At 38.3% G+C, this 16612-nt stretch overlaps 2 protein-coding genes across 2 annotated transcripts in view; both read right to left on the bottom strand.

The window, feature by feature from the left end:
- Positions 1-16612, bottom strand: part of LOC148226276 (focadhesin) — a 600544-nt gene that overhangs the window by 539304 nt on the left and 44628 nt on the right. The window lies entirely within an intron of this gene.
- On the bottom strand, positions 64-12156 carry LOC148226284 (scm-like with four MBT domains protein 1). Its single transcript, XM_088204349.1, has 6 exons — positions 12048-12156; positions 7197-7604; positions 6369-6614; positions 5431-6305; positions 5196-5368; positions 64-1836 (listed from the first exon to the last, which is right to left on the bottom strand). Exons 1-6 carry the CDS (start codon positions 12114-12116, stop codon positions 998-1000), a joined length of 2610 nt encoding a protein of 869 aa, XP_088060475.1. The 5' UTR covers positions 12117-12156; the 3' UTR covers positions 64-997.

Below are 16612 nucleotides of genomic sequence, written 5' to 3'. Positions count from 1 at the left end.
AATATTATATGTATAATTTTTTTGGAATTTAATATTGTAATGTTAAAAAAATATAACAATGAATATCTTAAACATACTTTTATTAGAATAACATATGTATTTAATTATATATAAATATATATGAATAAATACATTTAATAAGCATCAACACAAATAACTACATACATTAATGTGCAAAATTCATAATTAATTTGTCAAAAACTATTTCGACAATCAAACATAGTTAATTAATAAGTAACAAAAGGAATGATCAATAATAATTGAACATGAGCAAAATTCATCAAGTAATAAAAAATTCATTAAAAAGGAACTGAACAAAAAAAACAAGAACATCACATTATAAACATACATAATAAAAAGTATTGCAATATTACGGTTATACGTATGACCGACATATCCACATTCTGTCACAATGAATAGTAAACAGTTAAATATCTTTATGGTTGATATTTGATGAAATGTGCAATGATATTGACAGGATTAATCCTTCACATTGATCGTCAAACATATAAAATCTTCAACATACAAACACTCTTGGGAGTATGTATGAGATGTGTTATAACATTGATTTAAATTAGAATTAGACTTCAATCGCGTCCAAGAAAGAAAGTATTAAATTCATGAAACATCAGTCTTACAATATTAAACTATCAATGGTATACATTAGATATTTATCAATTTAATTAATACCGTGTAAACCTAATTCTTAAAAACTATCACAGGTTTATGGCAAAAATTTCGATTACCTTTAGACGTAGACAACGCAAACCAATAAACAACCATAAAATGAAATAACATATTAGTAAATCATCCCAAATTTAATAATAAATAAAAATTAATAATAACTTTGGTTTATGAAATACTTCATATGGAAATATAAACGCATATTTTATAATTATATACGATATCACAAAAATTCATATTTAATGGTAAATGCAAAGCAAGTAAGTTTCATTTCATGAAACCGGCAAAAATATAACACCCGTTAATTTTAGAGTCACAATTTACTGTCAATTTCAGATCTTTGCGAAAAATAAGCCCATTTCAGCTGACTCAAGCACTTGCAAAGGCGAAGAGCTGGTTCTTGTTTAATTTTTAAATATTCATTGATTGTTTGAATATTTAGCATTAAAAAGGCAGCTCCATCGATTTCTTCATCATAGAGCTTCTGAGCAACGTCTTCAAAGTTTTCGTACTTTATGAGATAGTTATACAGTTCGTTTTGGCTCCATTTTGAGGGATCAGCCGGTAATGGTGAGCTACTGCGATTAAATGACTGATTCGAAGTAGATGTGTCACTGAAGCTGAAAGTCTTATTCTCCATCGGAAGGGCTTCATGCAAAGGAGTAACCCTCAACTTCTTTAATTCGGGCTCTTCACTATCAGAAACGTCAAATATCTTATCCAAGTCTCCGTTATTTTTGGTATCTAGTGAGTTACAACTTCCGCTGTTGATATCCGATTCACTATCGTCGGAATATTGTTTCCGAGGTACGACATAACTTTTGTTGTATATAGTTTCAACGTCCTTCTTATCCCAGTGGTTTTCTTTCATTTGCAATGCAAAATTAGGCAGCTTCGCTCCCCTGGTCTTCATTTCTAGCGGCGGTATGTTTGAGCGAGTCACGCGTTTCCTAGTTCGCTTCTTGACAGGATCAGAATTGCTATCGGGCGAATTGGGACGTGTTCCACTTTCTGAATGCAGCGGAGTTGAAGGTAGACTCGGCTCGCTCTCATTTCCGGATTCGTTACCTTCTTTATCAGGAGTCTCCATTGCTGCGCGACGTTCCTGTGCTCGAATCGTCATGAAGTGCATACGCTTTTTCTTCTTTTTGCCTGCATTCAAACATTTGGTTACATTCGCTTTAGCATTTCTTCGTTTTAATTTATTACGTTTCTTTGATAATGCATTTTCTACAAAACAACAAATCACATTACGGTAAACTAAATTATTTAATATTAAAATTCAACACTGAGGATGCATTATAAAATAAACTTTTGTAATAAATCATAAACAAAAGAAATTAAATCATATTAAAAAAATTAAATAAATAAATAAGATACAAGGAAAAAACAGAAATGAGAACCTAAAAAGCTTAAAAGAAATACCCAAAAGTTTTTAAAACATCAGTTTAAATCACAAAATTAGTGATGTAACTAATATATTTAATGCCTTTAAATGATAACTAAACTAAGACAAAACACTATGACTCCGTATGACTTGTGATATGTAATTAAAAGATACCATATTTTGGTTAATAGATTAGTACAAAATTATCTAAATATTATGATTTTGACTTATACTTACATAATATGATTCAACATGACAATAATTACATAATATGACTTTTCAGTGCTAATTAAATAATATTTTTATACACATAGGAGGGCGAGTCATATTAAAATTTAAACAACCTTAAAAAGTATGATTTAAATTCAAAACAATGTTATGTTGTTCTGTAAATTGGCACATACAGTTAGTATTAGATAGTTTGAAGTGTAGCAGTACGAATCAGGAATGCAATATGCACCAAAGTAAATCATTTGATTATTATTGATGATTTTTGAGTACTTAAAATGTAAATTCATTTAAATTCGTCGATATATAAAAGTTTAGTATGGTGATACATGTCTGCCGCTTCAAAAGTTCCAAAATGGTTTGAGTTTTACAGCAGTACGTAAATTAATTGAAGGCATTGTGAAGAAAAATCATCAACTAACTGTGAATTTAATAGCCTCACTTTTAAAGTCTGACGAAGTAATGTAGCAGGCCTTTCAAGAATTGTATTAACACTAGGTTTACGGGTATAAGCCCATAAATTTGACGGGTGTCATTAAAAATAGGTTTATAGCAACCAGATTTTCAAAAATAAGATGTTATCGAAAATGAAAAGTGTTAATATATTTGCATTGTTTAAATATAAAAAGCTGTAAAAAAAAAACAGAAAAAATACTGATACATATCAAATCAGAAACACGTCCATTTGACGGGTGCAGTAAATCTAGTGTTAAACACTGACACAAAAATTATCTCATTTTGTACTTTTTCAGGTGATAATTTACTATATAAAAAATATTTAAGGTTTTCTTTTTACTCGCCCTCTATTTAAGTAAAGGTTTTAATTTTTCAAGTTGCATCTGATATTGAAGAGAAATAAAAATATATATGTATATATAGTCCATCCAAGATGTTAATGCTCATCATCGTTGTGTTGGAAATAAGGATGCGTGTACGCATGCATGCATACATATACAGTTTTTCACGAATTTGTTTACACCGATAGGAGAATGTTACCAATACTAAATCAGGGCTGTTTTAAAGGTAGGGTGACCATATGATGGAAATTGAATTGAAAATTATAATGTGTTATATTTTTATTATTAATTATTGTCATGTTGTGTAATTTTGTTTTCAATAAAATAATTACTGTAATATTCTATTGGTATTTTTTTAAATATTATATTAAACAGATATTCAACCTGGAGAGGTATTCCAAAACTGCTATCATGTTTTTGAGTTAAATATGTATATAAATAAATAAAATAAGTAAGAAAGTGATATTTTACATTTTCCTCAACAAATTAAATTAAAAAAAAAGAAAAATTAATTGAACATGTAATTTCACATGGTCACCCTATTATATTTCTCACCAATACTGTGTCGATGAACGTTTACATGTTGGACGGACTGTATAGCTCTAGACATGGAACTTGTCCTATTGCAATAGTGTGAGTAAATATGTATACTAATCTGCACTGATTGGACCCTGTAAAATAATTTTTGACGTAAAGACTTTTTAGTGGACGGCGATAACATAGGGATGGTTTAGGATCAAGCGGTAGCGGCGAAATACTTTCCCTATCGCTCGCTCGCGTGTTAAGTGACTAGAGTGAGTGAGAGATAAGGCATTCGGACCGTATCCCCTTATCGCTCACACACTCTCGTCACTTAACACGCGAGCGAGCGAAAGGGAATGTATCTCACCATACGCGCCTGTTGGTGTTAGGTAGAATGGGTGTGAGTCAATAGGCAATTGGCACAGAGCAAAGCTGTCGTCTGTTGAGTACACGGTGTTTATCAAGTATTGAGATGTCGGAATACAGCAAATTAGGGCAAGGAAGAGCATTATCGGGACAAACTAAAGAAATGGCTTTAAACGTATATACATATTTTAAAAAGATGGACGATACTAGCAAATCGGTAATTATTGATAAAATGACAATAGATTCAGTAAAAAAACTAGTGGAAGAAAAAATAAATATCATAACTGCCAACGAATGGAGTAATGTCTGCCGAAATGCAACTCAAGGTTGTCATTCACGTATTTAATACATTTTAAAATCGTCATAATTTCTAAAGTATTTAATATAATTTAATAAAATTTTAAATTCTAAATTCCCCATATACATACCAAGTTTACAAATTCTAAAGATCTATGGAAGAACCATTGATATTAGCTTAGTAAAACTATCACAATGCGACAAGTAAGACAAAAAAAATCCCTTCCGCCAGCCACATGTCAATAAACCATCCCTATCCAGGTATAAAAAATGCTTTGAACATAATTGCAACAAAAAAACAGTCCATTGAAAATCTGTTTCATTTAATATTTAAAAATAAATGCTACAAAAAAATAATATTAGAAAATAAATGAATAACAAAATGTAAGACATTCATCAAACACCCTGTGACTCACACACACGCAATCGGACAAGTTCTGAGTCTAGAGCTCTACATATAAGTAAACAGAAGTTAAAAGCTATCTTGTGTAAATTTGGAGTACTCTTTATGTGAAATTATAACTAGTGATGTAATAATTTATAAATTAAACCAAAACATGAGCTAATGCATTTTAATTAAAACATATCACTCTATAAGGTTAAGATTGATAAGAAAGATTATCTGCTCTTTAACCTTTAATAGAAGTAGCATATAAAATGGTGGAATTATGTTCAATTCTACAAAGAAGTGCCTTAGTTTCAAGACCTATAAAACCTAAACTTCAGTTATTCGAAAAATCTTTTCTTAATAACTACTCTCGAAATTTTACACACTACGAAAAATCGCATATAACTATAATTTTCTAAAATATTACACTATAATAGTATATTTAAATAAAATCACAACTAAATAAAAGTAATATTAAAAAATCATTATAAAAAAATAAATAAATAAAGCCTAATAAATCACATACGGAATTTCGCTTTGTTAACCATGGAACATTGTTCAGGGCACTGATCCACAACTTGCGTTGGACCAAAAAGATGCGGACATGCTTGCAACTTTGAGCATATCTCCTTGCAAAAGTCAGCAACTTCATCATAATTTTCAACGACTCTGATTAGGGCATCCTTCACCTTTTGTAATCTGGAAAAAACAGGAACAGAATTAAATTATGATTTTTGAATACTGTACCCTAGACGACTTACTTTGCCTTAAACAATTCAAGCTTCAAACCAGGCTGAGGCTTTCCTTCATATTTCAAATCGTCCAATAATCGGCCAGGCTTGTACGCGACCGATATAATCTTATTCAAAACTTCGCGCATCACCAGTCCAACAAGCCCTGGCCCGACCATCTTAGGAAGCTGAGAAAGTTTGTTTTTGCTTATAAACGGTCCGGAATAGCATCTATAGTTGAAATAGATGCTGACGCGCGGTGAATCTTCGCTAAGCATTGTAAAATGATTGACTTGCTTCTTACATTGCTCAATTTCAATAGGCGATTCAATTTTAACATATGGTTCTGTTAATTTATAGTCATTGCTTGCACACCAACCAACGGGGAAAATGTTCGGGCTGTTGGAACTGAACCAATGTACGGTATTGGTCACCTCGAGATTGACTAACAACAAGTGTTGAGCAACCCTTCGAATATATCCAGAGCAAATTTTAGACGGATCCATCGGATCGATCGCTTCTAACTTCATGCCGATTTTAAAGCCTAAATCATCAGCGGAAGGCAACTGCACAAAACTCGTCTCTTTATTAAGATTAATGCTTTGGTATGGCAAATATTTATCCCAGCTGAAGTCGTCTTTAATCGTCCAACTCGAAGGTTTGCACATCTTTACATTGTTGGCCTTCGCCCATCCGACTTGAAATATGTACGGATGCGAAGAATCGCACAACCATGAGTTGTTATCTTCGTCATACCCATTAATATGATCGATCGTGACTAAGAACTTAGTATTATTATAAAGTTTAATGACCGTCGCAGGACAAACGTCAAACATATTAGCGGGATTGACGGCTTCTAATTTCATACCGACTTCAAGATTATGGTTGATTAGAATGGACTCGTACTGTAAAATAACAATAATTTAATATTAGCAAGTAATTTATTACATTATCAATTAAATACTCACCGGAATTACAGATTTAGGATAATGAGGAGCATTGTCTTTTTTTGTAAGAATCAAATTAATCTCATTCAGCAAATCGCTTGAACTCTTTTCTTTATTCGGATATACCATTTCATAGGGTTGGCCCATGCTATATGTATATCCGATTTCATGTATGCGATTGTTAGTATAAAACAACCAAAAATCATTTGCAGGATCTTCTGAACCGGCATACCTCAATAATAGTCGACCTCCATAATTTTCAATCACCTGAAGAAAAATAAATAACGATTATTTAAAAAAACTTCATTCACACCTTACAGATTCCTATACATTATAGCTATAACAATTGTTTAAAATAAGACCTAGCAAACCTGAATGCAGCTCCATTTAACGTAAAAAAATTATCCATCATTTGCACTAAACTTTTTGAGGATTACAAATAAGCTTTTTATTGACTACATATAAGATGCCTATTAGCCTTGTTAACAATGTAATGTCATTCTCAAAATAATAAGCAGTCTGTAAAAACTGCAATGTTTTCAAGTATATTATTTGCAAATAAGTTAGCAATTTAAAAAGAAAACTCTAGAAAAAATATAATTCTTTGTTTTAAAATAATTAATTACCAATAGAATATATTTATATTAACCAAAATAAATCCATATTTTTGGTTCTGCTTTTGATATTTTAATGCACTTTGAATAGATTAACTTTTTTAAAACTCTCACTAAATCCTATTATTGTAAAATGTTAACATTCCAACAATGATTATATATAGATAAACGAATTACCTATTGTTTTTAAGTTCTCGGCTTTATGAAATTGTATCCAATCCTAACAAAAACTTACCGACGCAATCCAAAATTTATACGGATCGGTGGCACTCTGTACTTCCATCTTCATGTCCGGTTTAATCCTGTCACTCTCTGGCAGTGCATTGCACATCAATATATCTTCCGGCACTGTTGTGTGTTTCTGTATCATCTCTTGCAGCGTTTTTATCAAGTCTTGAGTCAACTTCTCTATCTCTTTCGGAGGATGAAGCAACTCGCCCGATTGGGCGCACCAGCCCAAGCTGTGGACTGTAGTTTTGGTAACGTCGATCCAGAAGTCTGTGCTGGAGCCTAAGTAACAAATGCGCAGCAGGTGTCCGCAAACCATTGTAACTTTTCCAATCCAGTATATGTTGGGATCGTTGCTGTACGCTATTTCGATTAGCATGTTACAGCTGACTCCGTTACTCAGACTTTGCTCGACCTGAAAAATATTTTACAGATCAATTATCTACTCATCTATAAATGTTATGTAATTAATTAATTGAGTCAAATTTAAATGAAACTAGCTATACATATCATCTTCAAAGAAGACTACTGTAACACCAAAGTAATAATTTTTAAAAGTTGTTTAAAAAGAAACATCCACATCTTACGACAATAATATGCGACAAGGGTAAGTATTTTAAACTATATGGGGACTCGTGTTTTATATTGAAATTTCAGTCTATTGATAACAAATTTCTCATTAGACATTAAGATATGTCTTGTTTATGAACCATAATGGCAACTACTGTTTTGAGCTTTATTAATATTTTTCTCCGTGCGTGAAAGCACTTTTCCTTTGAGATTTTATATATCTTTTATAGCTGAATCTTTTTATTTACATTTACAAACACAAGACAAAAATTACATAGATCCCTTTACAGTGGCAATATAACATCAAAAGATCTGTCTTTCAAGCATAATCAATATGTCACTCAGAATGATGACGCTAAAAGGCTGACAACACAGCTATCACAAAGTTATAACCTACAACTCTCTGGAATATAAAAATATTGACTATTTCCAATTGTTCATATAAAAATCTTAAAAACGACTTTATTTAAATGGTACGACTATTTAGGGAAAGATCCTTCACGTGAAACACGAACGGTGAATCATAGAATGTGCCAATTCTTTTAACACGACACTCAAGTCCTTAAACAAACACGTCTTGCTTTTCAAATATTTGAAAATTTAGTCATTCTGTTTTGAAATACAAAGTGGTAAATGTATACGTATGGACCACAACCGAGGTATGCGCTCTTTTGGAGCCCGGATCATTTAATGAAAGTATTACGAAAATTTTATTCGAAATTGGTTTATGACTTTACAATTCTCCATGGATCACAGTGAAAAAATATGAAACTGTTTTCATTTACATATTTTGGTTTTCATTTTAGTTTATACAAGAAAACGCATAATTGTGCATGTAAATGTCACATATGTATTGAGGGGTGTGCAGCAACAATAAGCCCGATTTTTCTCTCGGCGATAGATTGAGCATAGGGCCACGCTTGCCAAGAGGGGAGGGGACAAATTTCCAGAGCCCGTTCTCCTTGAGGGGCCCGACTCTAGAAAAAATCATAGCAATAATATATTCATAAAAAAAGTAAAAATCGAACTCGAATAATGAATCTGAAATTGTTTGAGATGTATGTACTAATGTTTACAGGTATAAGTTCCTTCAGCCCTTTTTATACATACAAGAAATAAGAGGGGCGGAACATTGCCTTCAAAAGAACTCACTTTCTAGGTAGTATTTTCACAATATACATTATTATTCAAAGGGACAGATTGAAGTTTTTTGATGGGGCGCCGTTTGTGTTAAAATTTGTTTTGCAAATTATTGTTGACTTTGTTGCTTTTTGAACGTTAAAAAAAATATTAGACACGAGAGGAAATATTCAACGAATGTAAATTAGTAGTAATAAATTTAGGTATCCGATCTGAATTTTCAGATCGAATACATAAGGAAAAAGCAAAGAAAAACGAAAAATCAACAACAGCACCAGCTGAATTATATAAATTTAATGTTTTTATAGATTGTACTATCGGTAATCTGACAATTGGATTTAATGCAGCAAAATAAATAAATAAATAATACATTCAGTTTCATGTTAAAAGAAAATCTAGAAAAAACCGTCTCGAATCTATACCGAAAATATATATTTTAAAATATGTCCCTTCAGTAAAATCATATCGGAACACATTTACACCAGTGAAAATATAAATTATCTAGCACAGGGCTTCCCAAACTTTTTCAGCGACGGAACACTTCGCAAATCCGAAAATTTTGGCGGAACAATTAGCTTATTTTGCTGTACCCAACTTCTAGGTACTAACATCTTCGCCTTCTCTTGACGTCATAAACCTCAATTAAGTTTAACCGTCGCTCGCCTTTCATTATGAAGTAGAATATGTTCATTCTTTTTAATTTACTCTAAATTTTTGTGAAATATCTATTTATGCTCCGTGGAACACCTATTTTGGATCCGTTTGGGAACATAGTTTGGGAAACCATGATCTAGCATGTACCAGTAAAATTATATGATTTCAACTTTTTATATTTAGTAATATGTATAATTACTTACTTATCATTATTTATTTACATCTGGTGTATAAATGTTACAGTGAATGTGTATTTTTTGGTAAAGTTATATTTTCACTAGTTAAGTCCAAATACATTTTCACCAGTAGATATATTTTTTTACTATCGAAAATATAACTTGACTGATAGGCGCTAATATGCTACTCTAAAATGTCTCTGAAACATAATTTGACAGCTGTGAAACGTCCATTTGCTGTTCAAACCCAAATCTAAGCTAATGAAAATTGTAAAACTAATTATAGTTTTAAGCTTTTATTAGGTCAAGTCCAAAACACAAACTAAGCCAACTTATCTCTCAGGGGAAAATAAGCAGAAGAATAAGTACAGACAGACATTGCATTTCCCATATTGCTCTATAGTTTGTCTGCAATTCGATATTAAACTATGTTTTAAAAATATGATAGCTATTCTTACCGATATTACTATGGACTTTTTATATAAGAGGGCTGATCAAAGTATTTTCAAACTGAATTTACTCTTGGTAACGAGCGTTCCCACTGCGACGGCACGATAATAATTTTTTGAGCTCTCATATTGATCAAAATTAGGTTTAGACGTGCTTTATTCGATTCTCGTAATCGCTTGATAATCGAGCGTTTCCACCGCAATGGCACGATTTTATTGCTTTTGACCTGGACTGGAAATTCACTATATGGCAACACTGAGCAGCAAAGAAAACACTACTTATTATAAGTAAATGTTTTAATAATTTTTAATGCCTAATTAAAATATTTGGCATAAAATATGATTTCAGAAAATATGTCGCAACGGTGGCTAATTTTTATATTTATTTGTAGCATAAGGTATTAACTCGTACCTATTATTATATATTCAAGAAATTATATTATGATGTTAAAAAACATATAAAATGCCATTTTTGTCATGAGGCTCGGAATCATTGTTTTACCAGAGCCCGTGACCGCTCTCGGCGCCCCTGCATAGAGTCACCAAGAAGTGGGGAGATCTACGGTCAAAGACCAGAACTCGAGGTCCATTTAATATATCTTATTAATTATAATTTAATTTAGTAATTTTTTCCTTCATTTTAATTTTGTTCCATATCCTTCTTTTAATAAATTACTAGGAATCTCACTATCGGCGACTAAATGTCTATAGTATTTAGAGCAGTATATTCCAACGGGATTATATAATATTAATAAAGAACAATTTCTGTCTGATTTATAGACTAAAATATTTTTGAAAGGACGCTTGATATTATTTAGCCATTATCTCAAAATAAATGTACATCATGTTAATGTTCATGGATAAGTTATTCTTCTCATTATGTATGGAGATGGGTAAACTTTGAAATTAGCGAAAAACAATTGAAAATAAAGCACGAAAAGGGGTCATGAAGGGGAATTGTTAAGGGAGGGACGCCTATACTATACTATTTATAGCTTTTTCTCTTTTTCTCTGTGCGTGAAAGCTCTTTTTGGTCGGGATGGTTATCTATACTTACATTTACAAACACAAAACAAATGTTGACAATTTCCAGTTGCTTGATATAGAAATTGTCAACAATAACTAAGCTTGAGTTTTAATGGTCAAACAAAAACAAAAGACATTTTTAAGAAAAAATTTTAGTTTAAAGAACACCATACGTTAAGAAATCACGTAACAGTGTTGAAATTATATATATTTATATATTATGTATAACAATGAATACTATTATTGAATATGAGTACATATTTTAATGCTGCAATCGTTTGAGAATTCCATACATGAGTCATCATCAAAGTTCATTAGCTCAAAAATGTATCAAAAACTGTCATTTCTTTATGAGTCATCTGATTATTTGTTTAAAAAAAATGATTTAATATAAGTGTAATTCAACCCCCTTAACCCCTTCTACATTGAACACATGCATGAAATGAATCATTGGGAGCACAGATGAGATTTAGTGATAAAACAGTGATAAAACGAAACAAGCACGAAAGGAAAACAAAAGGAAGTACGTGCGTCGCAACAGCTTGAAAGTGCGAAAAACTAAAGGCGCTTTATCGCGTTGTCCGTATCAGAAATATCGCTTCGAAAATTCAAATATTGACTACTCTGAGACCTCCATGTTGACGCTATAATCCCTATAGGCGCTCACCCACATTTAAATTATTGGAAAATAACTACGGATTGATGTCCATGGTCGCTTTTACAACGGACGGATAATTCAAACTTGAAATTTGGTACTAGTTCGAACGCAAAACAGTGGCAAGTGGCTTTAAAAACCAGACGAATGGCTGTAAAACGCGATTGAATAAGATTTCACAAACTTACATGCTGGAAAAGGCTCTCAGGCACCTCCACTGAAGAAGGGAGCGCCATGGCCCAAACAGCAACTAACATGCGCAACCGTTCGGCGGCGACTGAAGGCTTTTGGCAACTCGGCCTGCTGATCCGTGGCATTAACAGCAAAAAAAATGAGCATGATCTATTTTTTTCAATAATTAAATCTAATATAATGTATTTCATACATGCGTTATAATAATAAATAAATACTATTTTTTGAAGTATTATTTTTTACCATAGAAAAATTAAAAGTAAATATTATGTAATATGCTTTAATTTTCCTAATGCAGCTTCCATAAATTATGTCACTGGTTTAAGGAAGCTTAAAGAGATATTTTAAAAAATGTGATATTATAAATTTTAAGCCTAATTTATTTTTATTTATTGATTTTTTTTAAAAAACACTTTTCTTAAAACATAACTATAATGTATAATTCACCAAGCTCCAATGTGTCAGCGGGGGATTTATTTACAATATATGCTCATGAATATCGAGTACATATTTTATTGTTTTTGCTCGGATGCTTTAGTTTGGTTACTTTCGAGTTATTTGAGCGATCATATACAGTTTGTAACCTGTGATTGTTGAAATAATATTCCACTTCTACGGAGGTTCTGGACCCTCTGCTCTTAATGTTATTTATTAATTACATGTGGTGTTATGGCCAAGACGGTGTAGGAGCGACGCGCACGTGGACGGGAGTTCAGTTGGTCGGAGACCGCGGGAGTGAGAGGTCCCGTTACAAGCTATTTCGGCAGCCGTGTCATGGCGGGCGAGATAAGATTCGTGGACGTTGTGAAGCCGTTTGACGGCGAGGGGGACGTGAACGCGTGGTTCACGAAGCTGGAGATGGCCGCGAAGCTGCGCGGCGTGCTGGACATCGCGCCGATCGTGCCGCTGTTCCTGGAAGGACGCGCGAGCGTCGTCTACGCCCAAGCGGTCGAAGGTGTGCGAACGGATGCCACGCAACTGAAGGCTACCCTGGTCAAGGCGTTCGGATTGGAACCGCTTGACGCATATAGGAAGTTGCAGGGGATGCGGTGGGACGGGGAACCGCCCGAAGTGTTCATGGAGGAGCTTCGGCGCACGGCCGCGAACGCCGGAATCACGGACGGGGCGTTCCTGATGCGGCATTTTCTGTTCGGGTTGCCCGCCGAGGTAGCGAACGCCATCCGAGTTCGCGACCCCGACTGGAAACTGTCGACGGCGGAGCTGATCAACGCGACGAGACCGTTGCTGAGGAGTACGTCTAGGGATCCTCATCGCGAGGGGCCGCCTTCGGGTTTCCGCGGCGATATCGTTGAGAGCGCCAACGTGGCGGCGGTGGTAGCGTCGCGAAGCAAGCCGGGACGCGACGTTGCCGGCGGGCAGGCGCGGCGAGCGAGCTTACGGTGTTACCGGTGCGGCGGACCGCACATGGCCCGAGTGTGCGGGGACGCAGATAAGGTGCAGTCGACCGCTGAAGTGATCCGGTGTTGGCGTTGCGGAGAGGAAGGCCACGTCTCGAGAGGTTGCAAGAAGCCGGGAAACGGGCTGCGGGGGGCTGGTGCGTCGGCGGCCTCTTCGGTGCGGGAATAGCGGCGTTGCCGATCGTTGACGCAATTGTCGGTCGACGGCGAGTGCGGGCGCTCATAGACACTGGGTGTTCGCGAAGTGTGATGCGCGCGGGACTCTGTCGGGCGACGACGCAGGGCGATGTGTCAATCATTGCGGTGGACGGTTCCCGGGTTAAGTGCGTTGGGACAGTGCGAACGGATACACAGGTGCTCGGAAGAAGTGTTCGTACGTCGTACCTAATAATCAGCGAATTGTTTGCGGGGGCAGACGTGGTGCTGGGGATGGACGTTATCGCGTCGCTAGGAGGAGTGACCATCGACCGGGACGGCGTACAAGTGCTTGAAGGAAGGGATCGGCGATCGGCGGGGCAGTTCTGGGAGGACCGCCCGAGAGGGAGACAAATATCCGCAGCCGCAGTGACGTCTCAGAGGGCGATAATTCAAGACGGCGATTTCGAAGCGGAGTTTGACGGTGACGCGTGGACCATCAAGTGGGAGTGGAAGGACGGGCCGGCACTGCTGAGAAACAAGGTGCCGAACTATGGAAGCACTGACCGACCGGAGCTGCGGGAGCAGTTCGACGCTGAGGTGAGGAGATGGATCGACGATGGCCTGCTGCAACCGTGGAGAGGGCAAGAAGGCGGAGTTCTGCCGCTTATGGCCGTGGCGCAGCCTAATAAGGGCAAAGTGCGACCGGTTCTGGACTACCGCGAATTGAACGCCACGGTGAAGTGCAACCCTGGGATGGACGCGCCGGCGTGCGACGAGACGCTCCGGAAATGGAGGCGTATGAAAGGGCCGTTGCAGCTGATCGATCTTCAAGCGGCGTATTTGCAGGTGCGCGTTCACAAAGACCTCTGGAAGCACCAGCTCGTACGATTTAGAGGGCGCACCTACTGCCTAACAAGGCTCGGTTTTGGGCTAAGCAGCGCACCAAAAATTATGTCGAAGATCGTAGAATACGTGCTGGCGCAAGACCCAGATGTGCGTCGGGGAACGGATAGCTACATCGACGACATAATTGTCGACGAGAGCGTCGTGAAGGTCTGCAAAGTTGAGGCGCTTCTTAGTGCGTACGGCCTTAAGGCCAAACCTACCGAGAGCCTGGAAGGAGGGCGAGCGCTGGGACTCCGCATCGAGAGAGACAGAAGCGGACGGCTGCAGTTCAGGCGGGGAAACGCAGTGCCAGATGTAGAGGGAGGACCTTCAATGACCAGACGAGAATTGTTCTCTATATGCGGAAGGCTGGTTGGCCACTACCCAGTAGGTAACTGGCTACGAGTGGCGTGTAGCTACGTTAAAAGAGCGTGCGAAGGGGAGGCCTGGGAAGACGCGATCGGCAAGAGGGCATATCGTATGCTTGGCGAGATTGTGGAGCGCGTGCGTAAGGAGGACCCGGTGCGAGGACCGTGGGGCGTAGTGAACATGGCCTACGCCAAAATTTGGTGTGACGCAAGTTCCATTGCGTTTGGCGTCGCGCTTGAAGTAGGTGGAGAAATCGTCGAAGACGCATCATGGTTGAGGAAGCCGACTGACGCGAGCCACATTAACGTTGCGGAGTTAGACGCGGTCGTGAGAGGCGTAAATCTCGCCATAAAATGGGAAGTCCAGCGACTGGACATCATGACAGATTCCGCAACCGTTGTGAGTTGGCTGCGGTCGGCCTGCGGAGCGGGATCGAGAGCGAAAGCATCCGGCGCAGCGGAGATGCTGGTGAAGAGACGAATAGGCGTGCTGCGAGAGCTCTTCGACGAGTACGGATTAAAAGTGACCATCTACCACGTCGCATCAGAGAAAAACAAAGCGGATGCGCTGACGCGCGTGAAGAAGAGCTGGATAGAGAGAGTGAGCGAGACGGTCTGTGCTGCCTCTGTTAAGGATCTGCACGAGCTGCACCACTTCGGCGTAGATCGCAGCCTTCAACTTGCCCGGATGGTGGACCGCACTATAACGCGCCGAGAAGTGGAGAAGTGTGTGCGTGAATGCGCTAGATGCCGCATGATCGATCCTCATCCGGTCACACACGAACCTGGAGCGCTCAACGTGAACGAAAATTGGACGAGGCTGGCAGTCGACGTGACGCACTACGAGGGTCGTCGCTTCTTGACGATCGTGGACTGCGGTCCGTCCAGGTTCGGCATTTGGAGAGAACTCCGATCAGAGTGCGCGACGGAGATAGTGCAGCACCTTGAAGAAATATTCTTGGAGAGGGGCCCCCCACGGGAGCTGCTGATGGACAACGGTACGTCGTTCAGATCAGAGAAGACGGCGGTCATGTGCGAGAAGTGGAATGCACGGCGTCTTTTCAGAGCGGCGTACCGACCGCAGGGAAACGGCATCGTAGAGAGGCACCATAGGACGATAAAGAGGACGGCAGCTAGGAGCAAGATATCTCCACTCCAGGCCGTCTTCTGGTACAATATAGCAGCTAGAGATGCGGCGGAGGAGGACTCTACCCCAGCGAGGCTGCTACACAAGTACGAATGGAGACACCCCTTAGCACCAAGGCCCGAGCCATCCCCAGTGCAATCACCTTTCACGGTGGGCGAGAGAGTCCTGATCAAGCCTACGCGCCCGTCGTGCACGGAAGAGTGGACTTCAGGGTACGTGACGGACATCGCATCGCGGAACAATGTAGTTGTCGATGGCGTACCGCGGCACGTATTAGACCTGAGACGGGCTCCACCGGAAGACACTAACACGACCCGAGGATCCTGGCTGCAGTGGAGCGCGCCGTTCCAACCCGAATCCGAGCAACCGGCAATGGAAGATCCAGAAGCGGAGTCCACGGCGCAGTCCGAGAAGACAGAGACCACCGCTCGACCAGCGAGGAGTCGAAGACGCCCACACCGCTTGGAAGACTTCGTGATGTAGACATCAGGAGGGCGTGTGGTGTTATGGCCAAGACGGTGTAGGAGCGACGCGCACGTGGACGGGAGTTCAGTTGGTCGGAGACCGCGGGAGTGAGAGGTCCCGTTACATTACATAAATTCAGC

This window comes from Plectrocnemia conspersa, unplaced genomic scaffold (assembly GCF_051122295.1).
Source record: "Plectrocnemia conspersa isolate PC_06_02 unplaced genomic scaffold, ASM5112229v1 ptg000014l, whole genome shotgun sequence".
NCBI classification, from domain to species: Eukaryota; Metazoa; Arthropoda; class Insecta; order Trichoptera; family Polycentropodidae; genus Plectrocnemia; species Plectrocnemia conspersa.
The sequence above is the reverse complement of the archived record's forward strand: the minus strand, read 5'-3'. Positions and strand labels throughout refer to the sequence as shown.

What these genes read in the sequence shown, in the direction of transcription:
- LOC148226284 (XM_088204349.1), bottom strand. Translation starts at nt 12,116, where the DNA reads ATGTTAGTTGCTGTTTGGGCCATGGCGCTCCCTTCTTCAGTGGAGGTG. An exon ending in ATAAATTTTGGATTGCGTCG is followed by an intron (nt 6,615 to 7,196) that starts GTAAGTTTTTGT and finishes ATTTTTCTTCAG; the next exon opens with GTGATTGAAAATTATGGAGG. An exon ending in GGTTAACAAAGCGAAATTCC is followed by an intron (nt 1,837 to 5,195) that starts GTATGTGATTTA and finishes GTTTGAATGCAG; the next exon opens with GCAAAAAGAAGAAAAAGCGT.